At 42.3% G+C, this 16,073-nt stretch overlaps 1 protein-coding gene across 4 annotated transcripts; it reads right to left on the bottom strand.

The window, feature by feature from the left end:
* Positions 1–8,559: 8,559 nt before the first annotated feature.
* Positions 8,560–15,014, bottom strand: LOC144713356 (mediator of RNA polymerase II transcription subunit 15a-like). 4 transcript variants are annotated; one of them, XM_078587945.1, is made up of 12 exons: positions 14,888–15,014; positions 14,100–14,211; positions 13,867–13,981; positions 12,808–13,665; positions 12,443–12,513; positions 11,819–11,893; positions 10,416–11,708; positions 10,021–10,344; positions 9,755–9,943; positions 9,537–9,625; positions 8,981–9,225; positions 8,560–8,891 (listed from the first exon to the last, which is right to left on the bottom strand). In XM_078587945.1, the coding sequence occupies exons 1-11, from the start codon at positions 14,968–14,970 to the stop codon at positions 9,012–9,014; spliced, it is 3,423 nt and encodes a 1,140-aa protein (XP_078444071.1). In that variant the 5' UTR covers positions 14,971–15,014; the 3' UTR covers positions 8,560–8,891; positions 8,981–9,011. The 4 variants fall into 4 exon arrangements, with proteins under 4 accessions (XP_078444071.1, XP_078444074.1, XP_078444073.1 ...); XM_078587948.1 differs by having other exon boundaries at positions 9,755–9,937; XM_078587947.1 differs by having other exon boundaries at positions 12,443–12,510.
* Between the last annotated feature and the right edge of the window lie 1,059 nt (positions 15,015–16,073).

The raw sequence follows: 16,073 nt of genomic DNA, 5'->3' as shown, positions 1-16,073 counted from the left end.
ATATCGGATTTCGTCGAGGATGTCGTCCAGTCGGCACCGAGTATGATGGCTCGGTACCGATAAGGGATGATGGTATCGAACGTCGATAGCGTCGTTGTCCGACGGGTAACTCTAATGGGTCGATGTAACTATGATGCAAGTATGAATGCTCAACGTGTCATACGTGCAGGCTCCAACTCGAGGGAGGTGCCAAGCTCCAAGCTAGGGCAGGGTCGCCGGGTGATGATGACGGTGGCCTCTCGAACTTCGTCAGAGCGACGAACGCATCTGCGGGCGAACGGAATCAACCCGTAGGGCTCACACATAATGGACGGTCTCGTCTGTACCGGTAAGACACTCAAAGTCTTTTGTAGTTTTCTCGCAATTTGTCTCTCTCACCTACCTAGCCCGAGCGCGGTGGAGTCGGGACGAAAGTATATTGGAAAAGGTAAATAAATGAGCGACGGGAGAGGACGGCATACCTCGTCATCGTGGCTCGTGGTGCAGGATTTTGTCAATGTCGGCGGCGGTCGAAGCGGGTGTGGCAGAGAGTCGCCAAAGAGATCACAGTGGTTTGACGAGCACCGGTGCTGTCGAAGCTCTATGTAAAGATCGGAGGAGTCGGGGAGGCGAGAGAGTGGCTGAAGGGGGCGGGCTGCTCAGCTCAAACCCCGTGTCTCGATGCAGAGGGCGTGTCCATAGCAGATTGGCGCGGTGCGACCTGGTAGCGAAAGCGAGCTTAATCAAATCAATTGATCGAGCAGATGGTGCGCAAGGATTGGCTGGCATCTGAATCGTCGTCCGTGGCAAGTGCAAGGCATTGCTTGGCGCAGGTCCTGATCAGGAGGTGTCCGGGTGACCGTAATCCCACCCCGGAATGAGAATTCTGTGGGGGGACGAGCAGGTCCCACGGGCTCACACAAATGACACAGTTATGGAGAGGGCCACTGCTGAACATGTCGTGGAGCGCCAAGGGCTGGTCAATGATCACGAGTGGCCACAGAAAGGGGGGAGGAGCGATCGAGTCACGGGCGCGAGCTCGATAGATCTTCTCGGCACCCCTCAAGAGCGTGGTTGTTGGCTGGGTTGACTAGTCAGCCTGGCAGCCCGCCGCAAACCATTGCGGAAGTCCAGAGGAGTGTCCCGACTCCCCCTTGGTGCACAGAGATCACTCGAGCCATTCTGTTGGGGCGGCCCAAGGCACGGTACATAGATAGCGTTGATGGCGACAGGAGGGTGTCACTCCTGGGGACGGGAGATCCAGAGAGGCTCTGGAGAGAACCCGGAGTCTGGGCCTGGGGATGTTACGTCGCCGAGGGCACACAACGCGGAGTCTTGGCCTAGAGCCTGGAGTCTTGACTGCCGAGAGGCGCACAACGCAGGAATGCCTTGCTCCAGCGTGCAACAAAGAGGGTCCGCTGGATGAGCCTGGGGGAGGGGTCTTGGCTTGGATCTGGTGGCCTGATCTCGCCTCACGAGTCTGGATCTGCGGCCTGAACGAGGAGGCAACCTTGGGCGGCGCCTCTCGATCTAGCACTTCTACTCTGATTCTCTCTCCTACAATTCCTCCTCCCTCTCATTTCTTCTCTAATTGAGGGAGGGAGACCAAAATGAAAACAACACAATTCTTCTATTTCTCCTGGTCTGCCTGTTTAGGACGCCCCCTCTTCCCTTATATGGGGGAGAGGTCAAATGGGCCCCCTAAATGGGTCCGCAAGGGGGAAAATAAGTCCATTAAGAGGGGCCCTTATACAAATGGGCTCCCCCATTACAAAGTCAAACAAAAAGGGAAAACATAAAAGAAACAAGGGGGAGGCGAAGACTAGGGGCCCCTCCCCATGACGACGATGACAAACGTATGGGATACGTCGCCAACGAGATGAAAACACAACGACGAGATGGGAAAACAGAACGTGATAATCGAGCAATTTCACCCGACCTTCGACGACGGTGTCGGCGGCGCCGACGAAGTCGTCGGTCATCCTTGATGAGGTGCGCCATCATAAAGCCTCAATGCAAGTCTATTGAACCCTCAATGCTTCCTCTAAAGTCTGGAACCTTATATTTTTCCAGGATCAGGTGTTGTCTAATGCCAACAACAGTGAGATTAAGAGAAAACTTCATAAACTTACATCAAACAGGTTGAACAACCTGGATTTTGAAAATTTTATTGTCCTCCTAGCCAGCCACTTTCTAGAGCATGTCCCAAATGAGGGGAAATGAGGGAGAAAAAGAGTATTCATAGATTGGAAGAATCACTAAAATACTCCTTTGAGCATTTTGTATTCTCTTTTCTTGCCATTTTGCCTCTTTTTCTACATGGGTTGAGAGCTTCGCCTTGTAATATTTAGATTATTTCTTTGTAAGGCTCTTGAGATCCCAATGGACAGGCTAGGTCGTGGCCCATCTCCTTCAGATTTCTCCTTTGAAGGCCCACAATACTCTTTGCTCCTTTCAATCCCCTGTTGAGAATCACTAAACTCTCAAGAAGTCTCCAACTTTTGAAGAATTGTATCTTCTCATTCCTGTAAATTTCTGCAGATTTGGAACTATAAAATACTCATTAGTAATCAAACTACTTGAATTCAAAGAAGTCAAGCAATTTATTCAAAAATAACCAGAATGTGCAAAATTTATAATTTAAAGCTTATGCGTAAATATTCATTTAATTCAAATAATAACATGATAGAATCATAATTTATAACACCAAAATCATCTAAAATATATGAAAGTAACCATGTATGTATCATGTTATCACCTATCAATGAGAGACAACTACCTTTTTTGATTGCTTTTTATGTACACTCTTCATTTATAATGATGGTCTCACTAATTGACCTCTCCAAAAGCATGAATATTTTGCCCATGCTCGGAATTTTGGCAACAGACAAGAAGTGAATCAAGAATGGAAGAAAAACTTGCCAATGAAATCTAAGAACTTAAGAATTTTGACTTCTAAAGCATCTTAATACTTCTTTGTCAATAAGACTTGGGTTAAGTCTTGCGCATGTTGAGTACTCCTAGAGCAGAGTTTTCTCCATTTCCTGACATTCCCTATGACAACTCTCCAAATTAATGGAAATAAGGTGAAAATACAAAGGTGCTCTCAAATTTCAGACAGATTTAATTTTTTAAACTTGACATAAAATGATTTGAAAATGGGCCATCCTAGCCCCTTATCTCATTTTCTATCTCCTATGCACTTGAAAATCAATCAATGACCAATAAATAATGAAAAGGTATATACCTTATCATCTAATGAGAGTGTTGATGGAAACATATCGGATAGAATAGCACTATCTCCTCATTCATAATATGATGATGGATGGTCCCGTAGCCATTATAGTGGAGACACTAGGCAGAGATAGTGGGTGTTATGTAGTTGAATGGGTTCACTAAATTGGTCCATACAAATCCCTGAATGGTATTATATCATACAGTCGATCAGGTTGATTCTTTTGGGTTGTAGATGCCTTGATCTGGATGAAAAATTCAAAATGATCCACAGGAAAATAAAAACACATAATCATAACAACATCATTAAAATCATTAAACAAATCACCAATGCACAGATTGCATATGTAATCTCTTGGGTCCAAGAGCAAGATGAGTTAAGTTGCTCAAACGTGCAGCCGCTAGATCAAATCCACGCAATCAAGGGCACATCCATGCAATCAAGGGCACATCAAATCTCTTCCTTCACCCTTGCAAACTCCGTTCACCCTTTGCATCTTTGTTACACAATCTCGAGCGCGTCGCAAGTGGAGATGAGGTGTGGGGAGAAGGTGGAAGAAGGGAAGTGGAGATTGATCTGATTGGCACTAGGCCGCCATTGAGCTGCAAGAGCCCGCTTCCACCAAACCCGCCTAGCCACCCCCCCCCCACTTCTCGCATTCATGGGGCCCATTCTGCCCTAGGTAGGCCTTGTGCAGGCACAACAGGGCCCATTCTGCCCTGAGCAAGCCTAATACCTCGTTCATGTCTGCCGATAAACCAACAATGTGTCATGGAATCATAAACATTTTAAAGTCATTTTGGAATCATTTCATGTGTATTATCTCCAACTTTATAAGAACTTTGTATTTCATGCACTAAATATATGTATTTTCAATGTCATTTTTACATGTTCTACAACTTCAAGTATTTCTTAATAAAAATATATTTAAGGCATTATTAATTGTTAATGCTCTATCTATTATGTTATTCTATGTTATTGCTGCAAAGAAGTCAAAAATGAAGAAAGAAATAAAAGAAAGAATTTTTTAAGAAGAAAGAAATAAAAAAGAATATCTATAAAACAATGGTTGACTTATTGGGCCAGCTAGGGCCGCCTGGCGCATCAAAGCCCAAGCCAAGAATAGGCAGACGAGCGCTAGCACTCAAGCCCACCCGCAACCGGCAAGGGGTAGCGCCCGCAGGCATGCCCAGCCGACCACACAAGAGACATTGTGTCTACTCAGGCCCACAGAGACATATGAGATCGTGCAGTCAAGAGAGGTATATGTTTTTATTTCAATATTGGATAAATGCAAAAATATTTATAGCACCGCTTATTCTTAATTTTTCTAGTGTATGGTATTAAAATCCCACAATATATGTTACTCTTGTAATGGGCTAGGTCAATAAGCAAAAATGTGATCGCAGCCCATCGAGCTGCGATCTAAAGGTACAAACTAAGACCGGGCTACGAGCCAACCGGCCTGAAGCCTGTCTATTTCAGGCTATTTTAAATAGGCGGATATGATCTCATCCATCTGAATCTCTTAAAATAAGATCAGATGATGGGATCTATTCCATTTCATTTAATATATTTTCTTTCTTTTTCCAGGTTTCCTATTGGCTGATGCAGATGCGAGGCCCCACAGCAAACGAATCCGAAGGAAGGAATGTGACATGGGAAGCTAAGGGGGCACTAAGGGGGCAGGAGCGGGGGTACATTGTTTAATTTGGGCCCATGAAAACAACTTAATTGCATTCGTTGGACCCAGATGAGCCTGATCAAATGGCCAAGGGCAGTTCGGTCCAACTTTGCCCCTAGCCATAGACGCTGCTGACCGAAGGCCGTTTGCAGCCGTGCGTGGGGGGGTAGCTAATTTGGGAGATAGAGATTGTCACTCTTCGGGTCCTCCAACGGCCCAGGAGGAACCCCAAGGTTGTCCCCATCCATTAGATGGCCCTAGAGGTCCGTCCCAAGCTCTTAACGAAGGCCCAAAGGCCCCCAAATTAGTTTTCTTCTGAATGAGATCCAAGATCAATGGGAGACCTGTTTGGCGACGACAAGAGCAGCACAAGGGTTGTGATAACCTCCGACCTGCTCGAGAAGCTCCAGGAGGCTCTGGGAGAAGTCAAAGAGTCCCTATATTTGCACCCAGACAGGGGAGAAGAACGAGGGATCTCCTAACTTGAAGTTTGGCAGAGGCGATCGATGCCGCCATCTACGTGTTCGAATCAGGGCGATTCAGGTATTCTTATGAATCTCTATGGTTGAATTATACTCTAAATGTATTAGGTTTAGTTAAATCTAGTTAGAAATTGAGATTTTGATTAAAATTATCACCACGACTTCTGTCGGGCGTTTTCTCAAACATCTGAACTGCATTAGTTGATTTTCATGATTTAAATGCAATTTTCCTCTCAATATTATAATAATTGAAATACATATTCATTCACGCCTTCTGTCAGGCATTTTGTCAAACACCTTACGGGCGTTCGACAGAACTGCCTCGTATAACCCAATTTTATTCTATAAATTCTATAAACTACATAAATATCATAAAAAATCAATGACTCATATCTCTCATCAGTTTTCGACCTCTTTTCGGGCCTTTGGTCGAACATCTCTTGGGTGCTAGACTAAATCACACTATATTTCATTAAATCGACTATAAAGAAATATATATATATATATATAAATCATATAAAAACATAAAAAAGTTACCTATAGTAATTCTATAATAAATATTAAACCTATATAAGGAGTATTCTATACCCATAGGTCATGTTATATTACTATAAATGCTTCTTAATTACTCTTATTATTAAGTACTCCTCTCCATATATTCATTAGTAATAAGATAATAAGATAATGTATATATGTACTTCTCTAACCCCTCTTGTTCTCTCTTAGTATATATATATACCCATCTATCTAACTCCTCATCTTTCTTCTATCCTCTTATTACTAATTACTCTTATTAAGTACTCTATACTTCTTTACTAACTACATTACCATAATCCTTAACTACAATACCTAACCTCTCTCGTTACTTTATTATTTCTGGTATCTGTAAAATATGTATACATATAATATATGATATTCTCTCTTCTCCAGTTATCTTATTAAACTAATATTTCCTCTACTTTCTAATTAGTTATCTCTTCTTATATTCATTATCTTTAGTATTATTACTATATCTTATTAAATAACAACTCAATTATTGAATACATCTCAAAAGGCCAGTCCTTGTGGAGACGACCTTACTCTAACTATACATTTGAGAAAGTTTATATCTTCTTTCAAATTTATTTGATTGTACGCAAATTAAAAATACAATGTCAATTAAAAATAACTACGCAATTTTCCTCATCACCAGCCTCAAGATGTACCCATGTGATGCTCAATATGTCAAATCTCCTCCTTCACCCTTGTAAACTCTGTTCACCCTCCGTCGTCATTGTTACGATGTCACATTCGCATCGGAAGTTGAAATGAGGTGTGGGGAGAAGGGAGAAGAAAGGGAAGGCCCTTGCACAGTTCTGACCTAAGTGAATTTTTTTTCAAGGTCTTTCCTTATTTATACTAAGTGGCTATTTTTCATCAAAACTCTCACAACTTAAGTATTTCTTTTGACGTCCAAAGACCATTTGTGTGTGACCTTCTAGGCCCATTTATAAGTCTAGTTAATGACTCTAGCACTCCAATAACTTTAATTAACTATATCATCATATAGATTAATTAATGTCGGATCGATTTAACTTGATCGATAGGTTGAGTTTCCAACATGTGGGGCACTAAGCTACACCTCTTGCTCTAGAAGATATGGAGTGTATATTGACTCACTCATGGAACTTGTTCGACGTCGGTTACTTTGTTCATATAGCCCCTCATCCACTTGATGCTCCTAGGATGACTTAGGGTATGATCAACTCTCAAACCCTAATCGATCATCCGAGTTAGTACTGCTGTGTTTGGAAATCATCAAAGAACTCTTCTCTGATATTTCACTACCTTTCTAAAGGACTTCATCACATCACCTTCCTTGAGATATCACCTCATATACCAAGGGTGAACGATCCCACCTTGACCACTCAATCGTCTTCGTGAACTTCTTGATGAACCCGAAATAAGATTATTTAAAATCACATGATCACAGACTCGTATACCATAGTCAAAGTACAACTATCCATCCACAATACATCATTGCGTCTCAGGTCTAATGACCACTTACACAATCGTCATGTGAAATCAACATAATTGACAATTTGGTATAATATCATTCAGAGATTCGTACAGATCAATTCAGTGAACTCTTTACACTAAAGAACACCCACTATCTATCATTATTTTTCTACACTAATGGCTACGATAACGGCCACACTTATCCTATCCGTGAGGTTAGATATTATTTTTCTATCTAGATACTTCGATGTCCTTCTCGAGTATCCTTTGAATAGAAATATTTAAAACACATGCTTAAAGGCTAGCGAACTCCGTATTACGATATTATCATAATTAACAAGTCCAATCATATATTTATAGAATTCATTATAAGTATCACACATGCATTATAATGAATATGATCTATTATTGAACATGAAATGAGATGTGGAATGTGTGACCCGCTTAACTCACTCATATATGTCCATCAGATTCATGTCATAGTTGTATACGTGGTCCTTAGACTTGAGACACTAAAGGAAAGTTCGTGGACAAATAATTGCACTTTGATCATCACCGATGATTCTGTAACCATGGGACTCTAAAGAGTTTTAGTTTGGGTGCATCAAAATGTTCAGGAATATGACTGAATAGTCAAAGATCAGATTATCTACTTCATGTATAAGAGAAGACAACTGAAGAAAGACGATGCAATTAAGTTCTTGGCCAAGGCATTGAAATATCAGAGAAGGCTTCTCAAATATTATTTGGACCAACTACCATATCATTAATACAACGATATGAGAAATAGTAATACCTAATTTTCTCATATACATAAATACTTTCTCTTCATCAAAAAAGATATTCATTTTATGAAATAATGTTCTTATATTTAGATGATATCTTAACATTATCGCTCTATTTCTTAAGCTAAGACTTCATCACAATTCTAAAATTAAGTATGGCATTTTTCGAAGCTTTATACACCAAAAAATTAATAGTAGGAATAATTATTATTATTTGTGTGTCCATCAATTTTTTTAATCAACCCAATTTTTTGCAATTGTGATGTCCAAGAAAAAATGCCATAGAATTATGTGATTCTAAGAGGATAGGCCTACATATGCAGATCTACTTAAAAAATTGCTCCACATTTTGTGCTCAACAAAGTAGAGCCAAATATATTTCACTATTTATCCCTTGCCAAAGGAAATGCAACACGGCATTGCTTCCATGCAATCTAAATGTGATGATAAACTCTTAGAAACCATGTCAACTGTTTTCTTTCCGACATCAAGTACGACGAAATATGCTCCCCATAATGTTTTAGGCAAAAAGGGTTGGCCTACCTAAACTTATCTCGTCGCTTCCCTAAGAACCACCTACTACCTTTACAATTCAAGTGCATCAATGGACTGTGTACACACACAAATACATTCTATTTAGATGAAAAGCTATTCTCTCATGAAGAGCGGAGGATCAAATCTTCCTCTTTGATAGACAAAATTATTGGAGCAAGTGGAAAAGCCAAGGCCTGCATATAGTGTCAATTAACACAATGCATAAATAGTTATGCATATACAATAGTATAATTGAAATATAACAAAAGATTAGAAGGGGTACCAGTTGAGGCCATTGATGTAAGAAAATGCAGTCAGGCACCGACGCAATTCTCCCAGGTGCCGTAGGTGGAGGTGAAGGTGAAGGTGCCGCCGCCAAGCTTGCAGGCACAGTCCTCCACCACCCTCTGGGCGCACATCTCCCAAGTGCTTGCCATCTCTTTCAATGACATGGGCTGTGCCAAGCACCGAAGGGACATGCTAAACCTTGACCTCGCCTTGGCAGATAGATCTCCCGAATCCTCCTTACTGTCCGTTTAGTACCATCTTAGATTGAGAAAGGATGAACAACAAAGAGAGAGATTTATTGAGACAAATAGAGATAGAGATACAGATACACTGATTTATAAAGAGAGATGGAGATAGATAGATGTAGAGAGAGAAGGATGGAGACAGAGAAGAGAGGGGTAGAGAAAGAAAATGGGGAGCGATAGGGAGAGGTAGAGAGAGATAATGAGAGGATGGAGAGGGAGAGAGGTAGGGAGAGAATTTTTGAGAGAAAGAGAGTGAGAGAGAGAGATGGATGGAGTGGGAGAAGGGAAGAGAGAGGTTTGTGTTACCTGAAGTCAATTAACATCTTGTCGAGGAGAACAGGAGATGAGAGAGGGTAGGTGGAGGGAACAAGTAACCGCAATGGAGACATGGGAAACTGCAAGAAGAGCAAGCAAAACCTTCGTCAATCACAATATTCACGAGACGTGGATTAGAGAGGGCAGATGGAGAGAACAAAAGCCCATTCAGAATTCACAATGTTCTCCATGGGGTTTATTTCTCTCACCATATGTGAGGATGCCAAGTGTGATTTTAACATGGGGCTGAGTGCGACGGCTCGGTAAGAGCACTTGACCACCATCCCATCGCCAAATGCAGCTGGGTCTGTGCCTTCGTCAGTGATTTCCACCACAGAGTCGATTAACTGCCGATTTATCTCCCTGATCTCATCTAACAGTGTCCCCCTTGCCTGCATCTTGCAACACCCATATTGCTAAATTAATGCCAATACATAACCATGAGCATTTTTACTGAGATTAGAGTTTCTATTACCTCAGATTTGAGTTTCTTCCTTTTGGAAGAGGCCGTTGAGTCTAATTCGGCCTCCTCATTTTTGGCACTTGCGACTGATGACGCAGCAATCAACGGCATGGCATTGGCATGCCGTTTCATCCTCTTGGAGTTGCCTGAAACTTCTTGAGACATCATAAAGCTCCTGGCTTGCAGGCGGCACTTGGTTATTGCAACGAGATCTTCTCCGATGGCAGCCCGCGAACCATTTCCGGGTGCTGACCCAGCCATCCGATCAGACATGCTCAGCACAGACCCAATATCACTCAGAGATGAACTCAGATCTGTTTGCGACAGCGACTGCACCTGAAAATTCAAAAATAAAAAATAAATAAACGATAAAAATAGAACGCTCATTAAACGAGAAAGAAACTAACCGCTTTGACCAATCGATCAATGGGTTTTTCAGTTGCCTTTGACTTGGTAGATGCCACGACAACGACATTAGCTTGGCTGCCATAGGCACTGACGTAATTGGCAAGCAAGGGTGATGCTGAGATACCAGGCGTGCTAAAGGTCAATAACTGAACCTGCAGCGGAGCAGCAGTCACCTGCTGGAGAGCAACATTCGACCCAGTCAATGGGAAGCTGGACATCTGCTTGTCATGGTCTACAAGCAAAGGCGACGGAACCAATGGCGTGGACAGTGAGGGATAGATAAAGGGAGAGTTTGAGGATTGCAAAGGGCTTGCCGCTTTGGGTATAGAGGGTAACAGAGATTGATCAACTTGAGGGGAGGAATACTGAGAAATCAGAGGAGACAGGGCATGAAGACTCTGAGGAGAAGAGACGGGGTATGAAGATGAGGCGGGCCCTGGCTGGAGCTGCTGATGGTAGGCCTGGCGTGTCCCTCTGGAGGAATGCGGCTGAAAGAGACCTGGTTTCATGGCGGCAGCCTGCCTGGACTTCATATTAACCATCTCGTTCATGTGATGGAGCTGCAGCATCTGAGATGACGGAGGTGGCTGCTTCGGCTGCTGGTACTGAAGATAATGTGTTTGCAATGGTTTCTGCTGCTGCTGCTGCATCTGGCGCCGCTGCTGCATCTGTTGTTTCATTTGCTGGGACTGCATGAGCTGCTGGTACGGGTGCTGCTCCTGTTTTACATGTTGCTGAAGATGGTTCATGGTATTGGGCTGACCCATTTGGTGCATTGTAGGCTGAGTGTATGACCCAAAAGTCGTTTGCTGGAATGATCCCATGCCCCACATTGTCCCATCTTGCATGGAGCTCAAGCCAACAGATTGGGCCAAATCTAAAGCAGTTGGCCCAGACTGAAGGACATTCATTATATTTTGAGGTGTGGAAGTTGGCATTGGCATGGTCATGTTCTGCATGGTTGAAACCCCAGAAGACAGCATTGATTGAACATGGGCATCAAGTTGCTGGAGAGGAGCCAGAGATGATGGCTGTACTGGCATGGGTTGACTGTTTCCACTGGGATGTGAGAATTGTTGCTGGACTTGGACCTGCTGGCCGATGGTTCTTCTGTCGGAGGTGATAATGTTGAACATTTGCTTCTCAAGGTTCAGTAAGTTGTCCTTGAGATGCGGTGGTATATTGCTCCTGGGAAGTCGAAATAAGGTTAGATACTGGTATAACTGCTCCTTTCTCTTTTTGAAGTTCTCCAGCTGCTCAGACTGCTTCCCCGCTAGAATTAAGGATTCGCTCTGTTTGGGTAAGACAATCAATGATTACCAATTTTGATTCAAAAAATACATGAGATAGAAGAAATAGAAGGTTTACAGGGAAAAAAAATACAAAATCCAAGGGAGAAAACCTGCTGTATTCTCTGGGCCATCCTCTGATGCAGCTCATTAATATCCGCATAGTACAGCTCCCTCATGCTTTGGATCTTAGATTCGAAAGGAATAGATAAGACACTAAATCAGAGCATGAGGCTAACAGATTGATTTCAAAAATTAGGTAAAAAAAGAAAAAGAATGTTTTGAGATCTAATATACACCAAAATGCCCAAATGTTCATCACAGTTCATCTTCTTCGACACTTCGCAGCAACAAAAATTCAATGGGATATAAAGAATGCAATACTTCAATAACTTAATCATGGGAGAGTAGCATAATTAAACAGAGCGGACTATGGGGGCCTGTTGGTACAATAAGGATAAGTCCTAGGGACGTCTCCAGATGAATAGACGGAAGGGAGAAAAATAAGGAGCATATACCAGACATACATTTTTTCGTGCTGGTTTTTAATGATAATAGTTACAAGATATGAAAAAGAAAACAAACTCAGATGGAATTACTTTGTGCGGACAATAAATTGTATGTAAAATTCAAGGTCAAATAAAGCTTAAGGTTGTGATCTCGATTTCAACCAGAGTATGATATACCTCCATTTATTACAATGCTATCTAGCAGGAAATTAAGATAAGAAAATTCACCTTTTGATACGTCTCGTCCAACCAATCTGGGCCAGGTTGGTTTGTTTGTGACGTGGATTCAATTGAATCTGCTATAAAAGGATTAAAATAACCAAAAAATAAGAAGCATATTTTAAAGATACATCACGGCAGAAATTGTTGAGAACAGTAAAGTATCTACAGAAAGACAATTCGATATAACATCTATGCCTACCCCAAACAAACCCGGTCTGCAAAGCGGAGGAATTTTTCATGAATGATCACAAACAGGAATAAAAAGTGTGCACCTTAAATAGGAATGTACACTATGATTACCGTTCCTGGGCACAACAAAAAAATCATCACCTAAATCCGTAAAAAAAAGGAAAATGGAGACACTGACTTACTTGGGGACGCTTCTGGAAGACCTCTTTGAGATTGATACATGGGTTTTTGTCTTTCAAATGTATTATGCTGCTGCAGAACAGCATTTGGACCCTGTAATTTTTGCTGCATCTGCTGCATTTCCCTTTGCAAGGAATTTCCCTGCTGCTGAAGTTGCACGGACTGTCCTTGCATCTGAGGCATATGCTGTTGTAGAGCTTGTGATTGAACCATCGATTGACCAGTCTGCTGAGCTGCTTGCTGTTGCTGCAAGGCAGTTTTCTGTGGCGGCATGACGTGCATTGTGTGATGCTGCTGATGAATATTCGCAATGTTAGATTGTGATCCCATCATCGTTGACTGTTGTTGCAGATGTGGGACAACCTGCTGGTGTAATGACATGCCCTGTTGGCTGAGCATCTTCTGTGGCTGCTGCATGGGCATAAGATTTCCCTGCTGAACACTCAACCTTCTTTCCTGCGGCATTTCAGAGATACTGTTTTGTTGGTTAAGAAGTTGAGCTTGCCGCAAACGGGATGTATTGGACTGGTTACTAAGAAGTTGTTGCTGCTGTTGTTGTTGTCGCTGCTGCTGGAGATAGGAAGCCTGAGAAAGTGCAGGCGCTGTTTGTGGCTGCTGTTGAATGAGAACTGTGTGCTGCATAAGACCTGAAGAAGACTGTTGCAGTACATTTGCTTGGCTTTGATGATGCATCACCGAACGTTGACTTTGTTGAAGAGGAGTTTGACCTGATTGCAGACTAGACATTTGAGATGCGGACAACAGGGATAAAAATTGCTGGCACGTCTGAGTTTGATTTGGCAGTGGCATTTGCAGTGATTGGCCCATATTTTGTACCTGTTGCTGTAGAACGTGTGAGCCTGTTGACAACAAAAAAAAATATTATCTCCTATTATCCTTTTGGAGACATTAGAAATTCTCATAATAAAGCCATCATTTTGAGAATATGTTGGATGGCAAGCTACATTGACTCAAAGCCAAACAACTTCATAAAATTAACAAAAATAGAAAAAGAAATGAGATTTTAAACTCGTTTTAAGAGAATTATTCCGCTTGTGTACCATCTGTTGCATTTGGGTTGGAGGAATTCGATGGCTTTTGATTTGTATTGCCTGTGTTCTGGGTCTTCGATTCCATCGAACGCATCTTCAGTGATATCCTCCTGAGGTAATCAGCCTGAAAAGGAAGTTTTTACGACATGGGGATTCCACATGAGTATCAGAGCTTACTCAAGTATCGTAGGTGCTCTTTAATATTAATTCAATGTCAATGCTAAAAAATATCCTTAAACAACCTGACTGATGGCAGCAGCAAATATTTTCTCCTCAAATCGCATGGCCATTATCCTGAATTCTTCTAGGTTTTCTGGTCCATAGATGGGGAGGTGTCTTTGCAGAGTATCCATTCTGAAAGCAACAGACGAGGCCCAGTAATCTCAAAAGTGTGTCTCACCAGAGGAGGAGGATAAAACTCAAGTGGGAACCAGTCGCTTGTGACTAAATCTATATAAGTAATTCACATCTCTTGACCATAGTAAATCAAAAAGCCACAACATTCGTAACGCGCCCGCATCATGCATGGCAACGAAATTGGAGATAATAAACAGAGTGATATCGCCATATTAATATTCTGATTAAAAGAGCTAGTGCCTTGTTTCCCTTGCCGAGACTCCAGGGTTTTAAGTCTGATCAACAAAATGTTTTCAGCAAAACAAACCGGCTGAAAAAAAGTTAACAAATAGCAGCAGGCGGGTCACTTTAAATCATTTATTGATGATTCGGTTCTGATCTGTCTATATTAAACAGATACTAACCCTCGTAAAGTCCAAAAATCGATCCGTCGAAAAAAGGCTCAGAGGTCTGTTGAAGCGCCCACAATCTACAAAGAGTAACGCGGCCGCCAATCCATCAGAGGATCAACGCGTACCACATCACGATCAAGTGATAGCACCAAAGAAAAACGCCGAAGGCTCATTAAAACGGTGATGATAGAAAGATCGATTGGGAAAAGGGATTGATAGAAAAAAAGAAAGAAAAGAAAGAAAGAATGAATGAAAGAATGAAAGAAAGAAAGACGGCTCACATTTTGTTGAAGACTCGCGTTCGGGTATCGGGTTGAAGCTGCGTTCTCCAGTCTCCGGACGAAGCGGTATCGATCGTCGACATGGCAGAGCTGTCTCTCTGCGCCGGCCTCCAACTTCCGCCGCTCCCTTCCATGGGATGAACACCCGCCACCATTGCGTTATAACACATATAAGCAGTTACGACGTACGCGTAGAAAAATTAATTATTCCCCTAATTTGATTGTATTTTTGTATCAAATCGACTCAAAACATACTTATTCCCTGAAACCACCATCAGATACTTCCCTTGTTGGGCCTGGGCCGCCTTTATGCCTATTTAATATTATTGTCATCTATCGTCTATCTATCACCATGGCCATGAACAATATAGCATATGACTCTATAAGGCGTGGGGAAGGATGAACATGACAGAATAAGATGGAGTGGAAGGAACAGCTTTAGGTCCGTCTTTGGTCACATAGTCTGCCATTAAGGCTCCTCTCTTTTAGAGATAATAGAATTTATAGTCAACTGACATGTGCACTGGAGTCCATCTTGTTTGATGGACTGGAGTGAATCTTCTGGATCGTAGCAATGGAAACTGATTCCTCAAATGCAAATGGGGGCTGAAGGGTCTCACGTTCTGCTTAATCCAGGGACCACAGCCATTATCTTATAGGCCTTCATGGTCATGGGCATGTCATATCTATGGTTTTATAAGCTTTGGGATTAAGGCATCATTCATATTTCTATGGTTTCATGAACGTGTAGAAACTGGGTCAGTTACATAACCGTAATGATGTAGGACGACTAGGAAATGGACGACTGGAGGGATGGAGACATGATAAGGACGGATGGAAGGCAATGAATGGATCGGGTGAAGGAGGGATAAAACAGACCACAGAAATCCACACGATCGAATTCGGAGTTTAAAACCGATGAAATACTAGTGGTGCAGCTCCGATCCTCGTCGAGGACGGGAGTACTGTCTTCACCCACCGCGACGATGCCGAAGCACCAAAATCAATACCCGAATTCACATCTCGATAGAAACTCTCGAAGAGAATTGTAGGAAAATCCAAATCAAAACAAATCTGATGACGGTGGAGACTTCTCGTGGAATACTGGACGGAGAACACTTCGACACCAAAGAGTTCAGGCGTATCTCGGCACTGTAGTGCGTGAAGAGGCCGCGGGGAATTCTGA

This window comes from Wolffia australiana, chromosome 15, assembly GCF_029677425.1.
Source record: "Wolffia australiana isolate 7733 chromosome 15, ASM2967742v1".
Classification (NCBI taxonomy): domain Eukaryota; kingdom Viridiplantae; phylum Streptophyta; class Magnoliopsida; order Alismatales; family Araceae; genus Wolffia; species Wolffia australiana.
The sequence above is the reverse complement of the archived record's forward strand: the minus strand, read 5'-3'. Positions and strand labels throughout refer to the sequence as shown.

Excerpts from the sequence above, each read along its gene's own strand:
- LOC144713356 (XM_078587945.1), bottom strand. The coding sequence starts at position 14,970 with ATGTCGACGATCGATACCGCTTCGTCCGGAGACTGGAGAACGCAGCTT. Across the intron at positions 14,212-14,887 it reads ACGCGAGTCTTCAACAAAAT|AATGGATACTCTGCAAAGAC; the intron begins GTGAGCCGTCTT and ends TGTTGCTTTCAG. Across the intron at positions 9,626-9,754 it reads ACTTGGCATCCTCACATATG|TTTCCCATGTCTCCATTGCG; the intron begins GTGAGAGAAATA and ends CTCTTCTTGCAG.